A 13,995-nucleotide genomic window follows, 5' to 3' on the forward strand; every position below is an offset into this window, starting at 1 on the left:
TCTCACGATAATGTAGTAGCACGGAGCTAGTATTCTCCTCGTGGGAGTTGTTATTTTTCGAAATTTTCAATGTTTTGACGCGTTGCTTGTATGTGTTTACATATAGCCTTCTGCGTGATGTACTTGAGGAGGGGATCAGGCTCTCAAGATTTTTTTTTATATGGGGGTCGTGCCCCTTGTTAGACCTCGTGGGTCTTAAGTATGTTTGGACCGTGGCCACGTTTTAATGAATGACCCATAGAAAACAAGTAGATAAATTTGAGTAATCAAGCTGGCCAGGCTATATAGATTCTCATAATATCTCTAAGTGCTTCTAGGGTTGTAATCGTGCTAACTTGAGCTTGCGATTATATGGTGAATTTCGGGCGAGTTGTCTCCTCATGGGAGTTGTCTCGCGGTGAGTAATATTATCGAGCGAGGGTGGTTGCACGTGAGAGTTGTCTTGCAACGGATTTGTAGTGTCGAGCGAGTTGGCTCCTCGTGGGAGTTGTCTCGCTGCGGGTTGTAGTATCGAGCGAGTTGGCTCTTCGAGATAGTTGTCTTGAGCGAAGTTGTAGGAGCATTGGATGATGCGCGATTTAGGCGCGTGTGGATTGAGGTTGCTCTGAGCGAGTTGTCTCCTCGTGGGAGTTGTTTCGCAGCGAGCCTTATTATCGAGCGAGGTGGTTGCACGTGTGAGTTGCCTTGCAACGGATTTGTAGTATCGATTGAGTTAGCTCCTCGTGGGAGTTGTCCCGCTGCGGGTTGGGGTACCGAGCGAGTTGTCTCCTCGTGGGAGTTATCTCGCTGTAGGTTGTAGTACCGAGCGAGTTGGCTCCTCGTGGGAGTAATCTCGCTGCGGGTCATAGGATGGAGCGAGTGGTCTCCTCGTAGGACTTATCTCGCTGTGGGTTCGTAGGACCGAGCGAGTTGGCTCCTCGTGGGAGTTTCCTCGCTGCGGGTCCTAGGATGGAGCGAGTGGTCTCCTCGTAGGAGTTATCTCGCTGTGGGTTCGTAGGACCGAGCGAGTTGGCTCCTCGTGGAGTTTCCTCGCTGCGGGTCGTAGGATGGAGCGAGTGGTCTCCTCGTAGGAGTTATCTCGCTGTGGGTTCGTAGGACCGAGCGAGTTGGCTCCTCGTGGGAGTTTCCTCGTTGCGGGTCGTAGGATGGAGCGAGTGGTCTCCTCGTAGGAGTTATCTCGCTGTGGGTTCGTAGGACCGAGCGAGTTGGCTCCTCGTGGGAGTTGCCTCGCAACGGGTTATATGACTGAGCAAGTTATCTCCTCGTGGGAGTTGTCTTGCTGCCGGTTGTAGTATCGAGCGAGTTGGCTCCTCGTGGGAGTTGTCTCGCTGCGGGTTGTATTACTGCGCGAGTTGGCTCCTCGTGGGAGTTGTCTCGCAAGCCCCCCACTCTCGAGAGGATGTGGGAGCCACGTTGAAAAGGGTACCGGATCTTGTCGAGAGTAGATCGGTGTTGTAGTCTTGCGTTAATCGTTGGCATGGTGTGGAGAAATAATTTTTTTTTTTTCTCCATTTGATAGCGAACGCAATTTGGTGGGTGCGTTAAAGAGCTCGCGCAATTTGGTGGAACGTGTTGAAATTCTCATGCGAATTGGTGAAGCGAGTCAAAATCTACGCGCAATTTGGTGGAGGGCGGTGAAAGTTGTGCCCAATTATATGGGAGCGCGCGCTCCAAGGTTGCCTTGGGAGGCGCGCGCGCGTGCATGGGAAGGCGCGCGCGCTCCTTTTTCCTTTTTTTTTTTTTTTTTTTTTTTTTGCTGCTGGCGCGTGCAGTTCACACGCGCGCTTCTGGCGCGTGTAGGTCACGCGCGCCTACTGGCCCCTTTTTTTTTCATTTTTTTTTTGCTGCTGGCGCGTGTACGCCACGCACGCGTGCACTGCACGCGCGCCTCCTTTTTTTTTTTTTTTTTTCTTTTTTTTTTTCTCTTTCTCTTTTTTTTCCGCGCGCGCGCGGACCGAGGCTCCCTGGCCAACCGCGCGGTGCTGATGTGCGCGCGCTTCTTTGTGTTTTTTGTTTTTGTTCTTTTTTCTTTTCTTCTTCTTTTTTCTCTTCTACTTCTTCTTCTTTTCTTCTTTTTCTTTTTTATTTGGTTGATATTCACCCCCTTGGGGATGTTTTATTTTTTGAGTAGGGAGATTATCCTCGTTCCTTGAGATGGGATGTGCACCCCCTTGGGGATGTTCTATTTTTTGAATAGGGAGATTATCCTCGTTCCTTGAGATGGGATGTGCACCCCCTTTGGGATGAAAGGTCAGTGGATGTACCACCCTTGAGATGAGATGCCCAACTTTAGGATGGGATAGCCCCCCATTTAGGATGAGGCGATCACGAACCACTGGGGTGAGATGCCCCACATTGGCGATATATGGTGCCACTGATTCAGTGGCAGCACGAGTTGAATCTTCCGTGATCATACGCTGAAGGTCTTCTTCGGTTATCTGAACCGTTCGAGAAGTAAGTAGAAATTGATCATGTTGGGGACCCAGTGGGGCCTCACGAGGAGGAGCGTTGGCTCCTGCTATAACGAATGAAATGTTTTGGGGGCGATGTGAACCCCCGGGGAGTCGATAACCCTTGGCGAACGAAATATTTTGGGAGCAGATGTAAGCCCCCAGGGAGTCGATAACCCTTGGCGAACGAAATATTTTGGGGGCGATGTAAGCCCCCGGGGAGTTGATAACCCTTGGCGAACGAAATATTTTGGGGGCGATGTAAGCCCCCAGGAAGTCGATGGCGGTGGTGGCATGGGTGGCTATGTAAGCCCCCAGGGAGTCGATGGTGGTGGTGCCATAGGTGGCTATGTAAGCCCCCAGGGAGTCGATGGCGGTGGTGCCATAGGTGGCTCCACATGTGGAGCAGGTGCTGGTATCGCGTTGGGAGCATTTGCTCCCATCGTGGCGATATATTGAGTCACGGCCTCTGTGGCAGCGCGAGTTGAAGCTTCTGCTATCATGCGTTGAAGCGCATCCTCGGTTATTTGAACCATTCGAGGAGCAGGGAGTGGTGGATCGGCGAGTGGTGGGTCCCGAGGGGGATCACCTGAACCTCGCGAGGCGGATCCATGGGATGTGGAGGAGGTGGCAAGCCAGAGCCTCCACGAGGTGGGAGGTCGTTAGCTGTGTCATTTTCTCTCCGAGCAGACGCCTCAGGAGGATCTTGTTGGCTACGTGATCTGGTTTGCATCGTTCCCACAGACGGCGCCAAAATGATGATGCTAAAATATTTAGATCACCTGGGGTAGTGTAGAAAATAAACTGGGAGAGCAAAGCGGATCAGTAGCTTGACAACTTGATGATCCTGGGGTACCTACGATCATAGAACATGTGAACTAGGCCGGGGGTTGATCCGCCGGAAACCCCTCCGACGCTCAAGTCAGACATGCTGATAGTAGAAATAGTCCAGAGAATACGTATTGTAGTATTGCTCAGTTAATAGGACGTACCTTAATAAAATGAGTAAAACATCTATTTATATGTCGTTTATTGGGTTGGGTTGGGTTTGTTGGGCCCAAGCCTTACTTGAAGGTGTTTGGGCCTCGGTGATATTGGTCTTCGATATTGGGCTCGTAGCCCAGTAGGTAAAGAAATTGTAGGCCCATTGGGTTGGCCCAATTAGGCATATAAAAAACGTGTAACAAAAATCAAGGAAAGTTTTACTAACAAGCAATTATTGGGCTCAATTAAAAGCCTTTTAAATATAAATATATATATATATACTTGTAAAGAAGAAAAAAAAGAACACGTACAGAAAAAACACAACAGTATATTTATTTAGGGTTTGTCGATTGGGTTAGAGAGGCATGATGAAAAGGGCGAAAGGGGTTGGAGTAGATGGAGATGGTTCCGAATATTCCATGGGGACGAGTATATCCGATTTGCCAGAAGAGTTATTGCAGAGAATAGTGTACTTTCTGTCACAAGGAGACGCTGTCCGAACCTCCGTCTTGTCCAAGTCATGGCGGCACGTGTGGTGCACTCGCCCCAATCTTGATTTTTCCGAGACCGCCTTCAGAGGAAACAAGCATGAGTTTCTTTCCGCAGTGGAGAAGACTTTGCAGCGATACCGCAATCCCGTCGACGCGCAGCCGTTGTCGGAATTCCACCTCTCGATATCCCTGCCCCTCGACGAACATCATCGTGACGACGAAATTGAGGAATCGGTATTGGTCCTTGATAAGTGGATCCCAATTGTACTCACCACAACCATGGGCGCCACACTCAACAAGTTTCGTCTTTCTATTGTTTCCGGAAAATATCCTAGTTTCGTATACGATCTAATACTACCAATCGACAAGAAGATACAATGCGAGCGTCTACGAGTACTTAGTCTCCAAAACGTGTTCATCAAGCAAGAGTGTTTCGACAAGATGGTCTTGAGCTGCCCTTTGCTTACAACTTTGTCGTTGGAAGGGTGTCGGGGTTTGAAAACTATCAAGTTGGAGAAGAGGCTTTACAAACATCTCAACCACTTCACTTTCATCAATCACATAGAAGAATACGACGACGATGAAAGGACCATCGTGGTAGTTGAAATCCACGACGACGTCCAAACTCTTGAGACAATCAAGATTGTCTTCGTTGCTGCGATTCACTTTCACGGGGGGCATAAGTTCAATAATCTAAAGTACGTAACTCTAAAGCCGCGATCCTCTCGATATAATCGAGTTTGTTGCATTGATGCCCCAAACCTATTGTATTTTGAATATTCAGGAACACTTATCCCATCCGTCTCGTTCGCACCAGCTTGCACGAGGTCGAACATCACACTATATATTAATGGTGCGGGACGAGATTATGCTTCGTCGTGGCTCTTCAACGTAAGTCGGTTGCTCCAGGCTTTACGTCAGTCCGAGATCTCTCTGATTGTTGATAACTATCACAGGTTTGCAGATTTCATTCCACAAGACACTACTCTAGTACTCGACTTTGTTAACGGTGGTGGTAATAATAATAATAATAAACGTGTCGTGGTGGAGCATTTGGTACTGCTTAAGTTTCGCTTATCTCCACTTGCATCCACTATAAATGGTTTGTTATGTATTTGTCGTCCGATAAACATAACTCACCCTGTTTTCAAGCATATTCGCCACTTAAAGAAAGAAGTTGAACAGACGAGACTCGCGGAGTACTTGTGGACTCTAGTAAGTGAAAAACAAGAAACTAGACAAGATTTGGAAGCTTTAAGCATACAAAGATTGGAAAAGTTCGACGATAAACGCCGATCGAAATGGCAACCTATACAGTGGACGGGCTTCTTAGAATATCCGCACCTAAACAATATCCGCTTTCAATTGAAATGGAGCCAAAGTTAGTTGAACTTTTAGTCAATCGATAGAATATCCGCACCTAAACAATATCCGCTTTCAATTGGAATGGAGCCAAAGTTAGTTGAACTTTTAGGCAATCGATCGAGTCCTTTTTCATTTGTTCGTTCCTCTTTCTATTTATTCTTTCTATTTATTGACCTTGTCTGTTGGTTTTCTTTCCTCTGTTTGTTTTTACATGATACCGAACTTACATGTATAAAACAGATAATATGTAAGTCAATTGAGATCTGCACTAAAAAGATTATGACAAAATTGAACTATTACTTGCGGAACATATAAAATTTAATCTATCTATCTATTTAATTCCTCTAGCATCTGATTTCGGTACATGTATGTGGAATCCTACTCGTTTCATACATATAATTATTTATTCCATTCATATAACTTTATTAATTATCCAACATTAATTTCCACTTTCCACAATATGGTAAAATATTCATTGCATGTTTTCATAATAAATAACAATTTAAACATATTACTTGTATCAAATGTCATAACAAGGTCCACCTATTTTATTGCATATACATGTTAATATTAGTAGTAATATTAGAGCATTAGCCAGTTTTAGTTCGTTATGAAATAAATCAATTTTCATTTAAATATGTCCGAATAGGATAAATTAATTACAACATTATAATACGCATATATATATATATATATACTAATATTAGTAGTAATAATAGAGCATTAGCAAGTTTTAGTTCGTTATGAAATAAATCAATTTTCATTTGAATATGTCCAAATAGGATAAATTAATTATAACATTATAATACATTATGAAATAAATTTCGTATGCTTCCGTTGCAAGAAATTGAAAAGGAAGCATAGTAATTAGTGACTAAAGGAAAAGAAGTAAACAAGCAATTAATTATTACTTATTAATTAAGGAAAAAAATGAGTGGATTAAGGATATAAATAAAATATCATACACCAATTTTTTTTGCCAACCCTTTGTCAATTTCTCTTGGATTGGGGAGGTTGGAGTACCACCCTAGCCTAAATACGGTTAGACCCAAGTTGACTCAAATATAATAGGCTCTTGTATAGATTTACAGGATGATTCTAGAAAACTTTTTGTAAAATCTTTTGTAGGAATTCTTTAGAGTGTTCTAGTGAACAACTAGTCATATCATATCCATTAGATCAAACAGATTTACATGAAATGGCCTAGTATAAATATGAGAATGAAGTAAGCATCAAAACAAATCCTTACAGGATGATTCTAGAAAACTTTTTGTAAAATCTTTTGTAGGAATTCTTTAGAGTGTTCTAGTGAACAACTACTCATATCCATTAGATCAAACAGATTTACATGAAATGGCTTAGTATAAATATGAGTATGAAGTAAGCATCAAAACAAATCCAAGCAATTGTATGGTTTAGTATAAATATGAGTAGGTAGACTTTCTTTCGAAATTTTCAATTTTATGGTCTTGCATATGCATGGCGTAACCAACTCCCAGCATTATATATATAGTATACACACGCAGAGTTACGTTCAAAAACCTTTCACCTCTGAAACCGTGCTAGATTCCCTCTCGAAACCGTGCTACATTCCCTCTCAGCCAGTCTGGTGGGTCCACCTGTCAGTTAGTTAGGATGGGCGAAGTAAAATATTCGAAATTCGGTTTTATATGAATTAACTATACAAAATACTTTTGAAAGAAATTTTAAGTATGTAAACTAAGTGGGGTGGCATTCTTGTAATTTTCAAGTTTTAGAACAAACGGTGTTAGGGGGTAAATTGATATAATTAAAAGTTGAAGGGAGTAAAGTGATACTAAGCCAGAATATAAGGAGGAAAGTGGAATATGCAGTTAATAATATTATATTTCGTCGGGCAATGGCAATCAATGAGGGTAGATGCAATTCCCTTTGCCACTTTGAATTCCATCCATGTATTTGATCCAGAGACCCCGTGGCAAGCTACCCGCCATTGCATATGCTCGAGCACCACGTTTAAACTAGTCGGCGGTTGTTTGGTGGCGCCGCCTTCAAATCTCGAAATTTCCGTTATAAAAAGAAATGACGGGTGAAATTTTCCATCACTAAAAATTTTCTGCTAAATAAATGAATTTCGGAGTACCTCTCCAAGCCATTCTCGTACATTTGAATCTGAGTGCCGACCGTAGTCCCTATTAAATATACAATGACAGAAATAAGAAAAACTATAATCGAACAAGAGGAAAACTAACGTAAAAGTTTGCTTCATAGAAATGATAAATATGGTAAGGACAGTACTGCGCATTCAGAAACTTTATTTCGAACAAGTAGAATTTTCTCGTAAACACAAAATTCTCGTAATCTCGTAAATACAACACGATACGAATATGCTGTCAGGATATGTGATGCTAATACAAGTCAATGATCTCTCTACCGCTACCGATTAAAACAAAAAATTATGAATAAATTAAGTCCATATCAGGTCAAGGATGTATCAAATTCTACTTGCAAGTTTAGCAGAATTACTTCTCCAGAAAATAAATGGAGCATAAATAAATAAATAATGATAATTCAAGCTATTTGTTTCGATCTATTTAATAACCTTTCAATGATTTATCCTCCACTAACTGCTGTCTCTCCTCTGCGTCAATTAGCTGATAATCCTCTTATCTCTCGATTCCAGAAATTGCTGCTTCGATCAGCTTGTTTTCCATATTATCTTGATGAAAATCAGGAAAAAAAACAGTCAGTGAAAATAAAATATTCATGAAAATATAATTTGGTGACAAATATAATATAAATAAACTGAAAACGCCAAATCAAATTATTTCTCATGAACATGTACAGAGAGAGATGATGATCCGAGAATTGAACGGAAATCCCCAAATCAATTGTTTCATGCAAACCTAGATGATGATGATTCGAGAATTGACCTAAATCTGCTCAAGCGATTATCTTGCCGTACGTATTTTCTTATATCTTCTCTAGTCTCTCTGATCTCTCTCTGTATAGTGCGTATTGTATGTGTATGTATGGCGTAACTCCCAGCAGTCTATATATTTATATATATATATATATATATATATATATATATATATATATATATATATATATATATATATATATATATATATATATATATATATATACACACACGAGTGAAGAGCTCTCCCCTCTGAAACCGTGCTGTGGGTGCACGTGTCGGTTAGTTAGGATTGGTCGCAGCGGGAACTAAAATGTTTCAAATGCTGTTTTAAAATACAAATATAATAGGATAAATTTCATTTTACCCCTTGTACTTAGGTTGGATATCATTTACCCCTTGTATTCTCAAGTGCATCGATTTGCCCCCTTGTACTTTGGTTCGATTTCACTTTACCCCTTCTACTCTCAATTCATCGATTTGCTCTCTTGTACTTTGGCTCGATATCACTTTACCCCCTTCTACTCTCAATTGCATCGATTTGTTCCTTGTACTTGAAAAATTGTCTCTATGTGGCCCTCACCGTTAGATTTCATACATTTGACCTGTTTGATCTAAGTTTGAAAATTACAAAAAAGCCACCCCTCCCAATTTAAATAATTATAAATAAAATAAAAAAAATAAAAAAATGTGGCTGGCGTCGTGAACTATATTTTTTCGCTGTCTTAAATTTTGTTTTATTTTTTTTTTGGTTTTTTTTTTTTTTTTTAATAATTATTTAAACTGGAGGGGTGACATTTTAGTAATTTTCAGACTAACAACGAGGGCAACATTGAGACAATTTTTCAAGTACAAGGGCAAATCGATGCAATTAAGAGTAGAAAGAGGTAAAGTGATATCGAACCAAAGTACAGGGGGGCAAATTGATAAATTGAGGGTAGAAGGGGTAAAGTGATATCGAACCAAAGTACAAGAGGGCAAATCGATGCAATTGAGAGTACAAGGGGTAAAGTGATATTCAGCCAAAGTACAAGGGGTAAAGTGGAATTTACCCAATATCATTTATTACACAATTAAAATTAGGGTAAATTCCACTATCCCCTTGTACTTTGGCTCGATATCAGTTTACCCCATTTTACTCTCAATTGCATTGATTTGCCGCTTGTACTTTGGCTCGATATCAGTTTACCCCCTCGTACTCTCAATTGCATCGATTTCCCCTTGTATTTTGGCTCGATATCACTTTACCCCCCTCTACTCTCAATTGCATTGATTTGCCCTCATGTACTTGAAAAATTGTCTCAATGTGGTCATCGCCGTTAGTTTTCAGACACGTGACCTAAACAAAATACCATTTGATCTAAGTCTGAAAATTACTAAAATAATTAAAAAAAAAAACAAAAAAAAAATAATAAAAAATTCAAGACAATGAGAAAACATAGTCCACGACGCCAACCACAATTTGTTTTTTATTTTTTTAATAATTATTTAAATTGGGAGGGATACATTTTTTGTAATTTTTAAACTTCGATCAAATGGTGTTAAGGTAAAATGTGTGAAAACTAAAGACGTGGCCACATTGAGATAAATTTTCAAGTACATGGGGCAAATCGATCGATGCAATTGAGAATATAAGGGGTAAAGTAATATCGAAGCAAAATACAAAATACTTTTTAAATAATTTTCACTATGTAAACTAGGTGGGGTGGCCATATTGCAAATCACTAGTTCAATCATGTCCCCTCCAAGCATCACTATATTTTTCTTAATTATTTTATTATTGAACTTTTGTCATGAGAGTGAAGCTATGAGGAGGCATCTAATCAAAAATTTTAATCGAATGCGAGAAGGTACCCCGGCATTATCAGTTCATTGTGCGTCTAAAAAAGACGATCTTGGATATCGTCATCTTTATACTGGTCAGTATTTCAATTGGTCGTTCAGAAGCAACTTTTGGGGAAATACGCTTTTCTTTTATCGATTTTGATGGGGCCAACAGACGATTGCTTTCGATGCGTACGATGATGGATGGGTAGATGGATATCATCACACATATACTTATGCAGTGAACAAACACGGTGTCTTTCGTAATTATGATGAAACACCAACAGACGATATGGTTATAGTGCGGGCGTGGCCATATTGAATGTAATTTTTTATTATATATATATATATATATATATATATATATATATATATATATATATTGAAATATTGGCATTGTTTTACAAGAATGGTGTGGTTCTTTTTTAAAAGAAAAAAAAAAAAAAAAACTAGGTGGAGTGGCATTTTTGTAATTTTCAAGTTTTAGAACAAACGGTGTTAGGGGTAAATTGATATAATTGAAAGTTAAATATAATTGAAAGTTAAAGGGAGTAAAGTGATACTAAGACAGAATATAAGGAGGAAAGTGGAATTTGCAGTTAATAATTTTATATTTCGTCGGGCAATGGAATCAATGAGGGTAGATGCAATTCCCTTTGCCACTTTGAATTCCATCCATGTATTTGATCTAGACACCCCGTGGCAAGCTACCCGCCATTGCATATGCTCGGGCACCACGTTTAAACCAGTCGGCGGTTATTTGGTGGCGCCGCCTTCAAAACTCGAAATTTCCGTTATAAAAAGAAATACATACCCCTAAAAAAAACTGAAAGTAAAAACAATCGATCTCATTAATCGCAGCAACAAATACACAAAAATGGGGGAAGAATCACACAGCATACAAGTGAGCGGCATGCAATTCTCCTACGATGCTATACGTTCCCCTCTGTTCTTCGATTTCAATCTCGATATTTCCCCCAGATCACGCTGCCTCCTCGTCGGCGCAAATGGATCTGGTTCGCATTTCTCGATTTCCGCGGGCTTTTTTTTTTATTTTTTTATTTTTATTTTTTTTATTTTAATATAGTGTTTGTGTTTAATTTGAATAGGGAAGACGACTCTACTGAGGATATTGGCCGGGAAGCACATGGTGGGCGGCAGAGATGTGGTGAGGGTGCTGAATTGTTCGGCTTTTCACGATACGAGTCTCGTTTGCAATGGCGATTTGGCGTATTTGGGTGAATCATGGAGCAAAACTGTGGGATCTGCTGTGAGTTTTCTTCCCCTTTCAATTGATCTCCTAATTGTTTATTTTTTTGTTTCCATAGCCCATTGGATCTATCAACTTTATTGTGATTGTGATTTTGTAAAATCGGATGTTGTTGGTAATTGGCATTGTTCTTGGTTAGCAGAAACTGTGATGGTGGTAATTGGCATTGTTGTTGGTTAGCAGAAACTGTGATTTATTCTGCACTCGTATGTTTGCGGCTTAAATATTTACCGCGATCTGGTATTGTAATGGGATAACAAGAATTTTTTCAAAGACATAACTATGTTTGACAGCATTACGGTAGGGGGTTTAGTTGCGTCGAATGGTGTTAAATGGTATTTTTGTTAGTTAGCAAGAAATAGTTATTTGTTCTGGACTCGTGTATTCTGCATTTATACGTTTTGCCACTTCAATTTTCTCACGATCTGGTATGGAAACGGGGTCATCAGATTTGGTTTAATTAATTGCTAAAAATATTAGTAATACTATGCTTTGCTAGCATTATGGTAGTGGGTTTAGTTGCATTTTCGAATCTGGTTTAAGTTTCTCTTTGTCCATTCTTGCCAAAATTTAGGGTGAACTGCCGCTCCAAGGAGACTTCTCTGCGGAACATATGATATTTGGAGGTGCGTCGACTGTATATGTATTTTTTTTTTTTCGGTCATTTCAGTTTTTTGGATCTGATTGTAGATTTTAATTTACAAAAAAAAAAAAAAAGCTGTCATTTCAGTTTTTAGAATCCGTCGCGTTATTTTTTTCATATTTAGGATGATTATTGAATTGCCTTTGGTTAAGTGCAGTGAGAATTCTTAATAAGGGTGTTTCGCTTTTTCTTATAATGATCCAGTTGAAGGAGTTGACCCTGTTAGGCGAGATAAGCTTATCGAATTGCTGGATATTGATCTTCGTTGGAGGATGCATAAAGTTTCCGATGGTCAAAGGCGTAGAGTCCAAATTTGCATGGGTCTCCTTCACCCATACAAGGTAACTTTTTTTGTCTGCTTGTCTGATCAAAATAACCGTTATTTCAAGCTCAGTTCATATCTTAAGGTTTTGCTTATATGCTGCCTTAGAAACGTACCCTTTCTTGTTTTGCTTCACTCTCCAGTACAGGAATTTGTGTGTGTTTTTACGAGGATTCACATAAAATGGACAAAATATGCTAGTAAATCAATCTTGGGCAGAATTTATCTGATAATTTCCATAAACGAGTGACTAACATGTTTGTTGGTCTATGTTCACAATTGTCTCGTTTGTTGGTCATTTTGGTAATAATGTCTGTCTATTTATTCAGGTACTTTTGCTAGATGAGGTCACTGTCGATCTCGATGTTGTAGCTAGGATGGATCTGCTGGAGTTTTTCAAGGAAGAGTGTGAGCAGGTAAATACAAATTACAATTCTAATCCTTTCCTAAATTCGTACAACTGAAATTTGCCTGGTAAAAAAAAATTAATAATAATAAATAAAAAGAACCTAAATTTTGTTTTGATTTTCAGAGAGGAGCAACGATTGTTTACGCAACTCACATTTTTGACGGGCTGGAGACATGGGCAACTGATCTTGTTTACGTTCAAGATGGTGTTTTGAACAAGTCACAGAAACTATCTGATCTGAACGAACTGAAGAATAACTTGAATTTGCTCTCGGTGGTTGAGTCATGGCTTCGATCCGAAACTAAGATTGAGAAAAAGAAGACACAAGTTAACTCGACTCCTCAACCAAAAAAATCTTCTCCGTTCGATAGTTCTCCATTTAGGTCTTCGAGACACATGGCGTATTACCGCTGATTTCACTGCATTGCATTTCAGATTTAAATTCATGATTTAATAATAGTAACTATAGCACGTCTGAGGCGTCTCCAGTTACCATTTACAGAAGTTTTCGGTTTTTTTCTTTTTTTTTCTTTGCTGATGTAGCAAAAGACTATATGTTGTGCCTGCTGTTTATTTCTATTTGTTTCTAGGTCATGGTTTGGAAATCCAATGGAGTTGTATTTTATTTAATCATTTATATCATTACATTTAACATAAGTATTCTTCTTCTCTATCTTACTTAAACCATGTATATCAATATATCTGTGAAACCCTCGAATCGATCTTATAGCTGCTAAATCGAGTGGCGTGCATCGTGTAATCATCTACCGTTTATCTGTACACACACACACACACACACACACACACACACACACACACACACACACATACACAATAACATTAGTTCAGGTGTGCACATGTTTTTCTTTTAGTTTATTGCAATTACTGCCTCATATGTACATCGAATTGCTAAAAAATACTCAAGTTATTATATTGCTAAAAAAAACCCTACATTTTTTTGTTTTTAGCAATTACTACCCCTGTTTAGGGATTTGTTTACTAATAAAATGACATGGGGTACTTTTTAGCAATTCAATATAACACATGGGTACTAATTGCAATAAACCCAAAACCGTGTATTTTCGACTTTTAAGAGAAGTGAGTAAATATTTTGCAAATTGCAGGTGGTGAGTGGGATTGATAGCAAGAACACCAACTAAAATAAGTTGTCACTATTTCTTGCCAAACACATTTTGGATACACTCATATTTCTCCCACTCCAAGTAATGTTAAACACATTCACAAGCATCATTCTTTTTCCTTGCATTCTCATTTTTCTTACACTTAATACTCACATTTGATTTACCAACATCTTGTAATAAATTTTTGTGTCTC

General features: G+C 39.3%; 1 protein-coding gene and 1 long non-coding RNA gene across 3 annotated transcripts; one reads left to right on the forward strand and one right to left on the reverse strand.

Moving 5' to 3' along the window:
- Positions 1-7,046: 7,046 nt before the first annotated feature.
- Positions 7,047-8,295, reverse strand: LOC148770897 (uncharacterized). 2 transcript variants are annotated; one of them, XR_016030995.1, is made up of 4 exons: positions 8,176-8,295; positions 7,872-7,988; positions 7,413-7,461; positions 7,047-7,318 (listed from the first exon to the last, which is right to left on the reverse strand). It is a non-coding gene; the product is annotated as an uncharacterized LOC148770897 (long non-coding RNA). The 2 variants fall into 2 exon arrangements; XR_016030996.1 differs by having other exon boundaries at positions 8,115-8,295.
- A 2,354-nt stretch (positions 8,296-10,649) lies between these two features.
- Positions 10,650-13,317, forward strand: ABCI19 (P-loop containing nucleoside triphosphate hydrolases superfamily protein). Its single transcript, XM_012975653.2, has 6 exons — positions 10,650-11,032; positions 11,126-11,286; positions 11,861-11,912; positions 12,134-12,270; positions 12,581-12,667; positions 12,784-13,317. The coding sequence occupies exons 1-6, from the start codon at positions 10,894-10,896 to the stop codon at positions 13,072-13,074; spliced, it is 867 nt and encodes a 288-aa protein (XP_012831107.1). The 5' UTR covers positions 10,650-10,893; the 3' UTR covers positions 13,075-13,317.
- The last annotated feature ends 678 nt before the right edge of the window (positions 13,318-13,995 follow it).

The sequence above is a fragment of the Erythranthe guttata genome, chromosome 4, assembly GCF_056151865.1.
Source record: "Erythranthe guttata isolate IM_541 chromosome 4, IM_541, whole genome shotgun sequence".
NCBI classification, from domain to species: domain Eukaryota; kingdom Viridiplantae; phylum Streptophyta; class Magnoliopsida; order Lamiales; family Phrymaceae; genus Erythranthe; species Erythranthe guttata.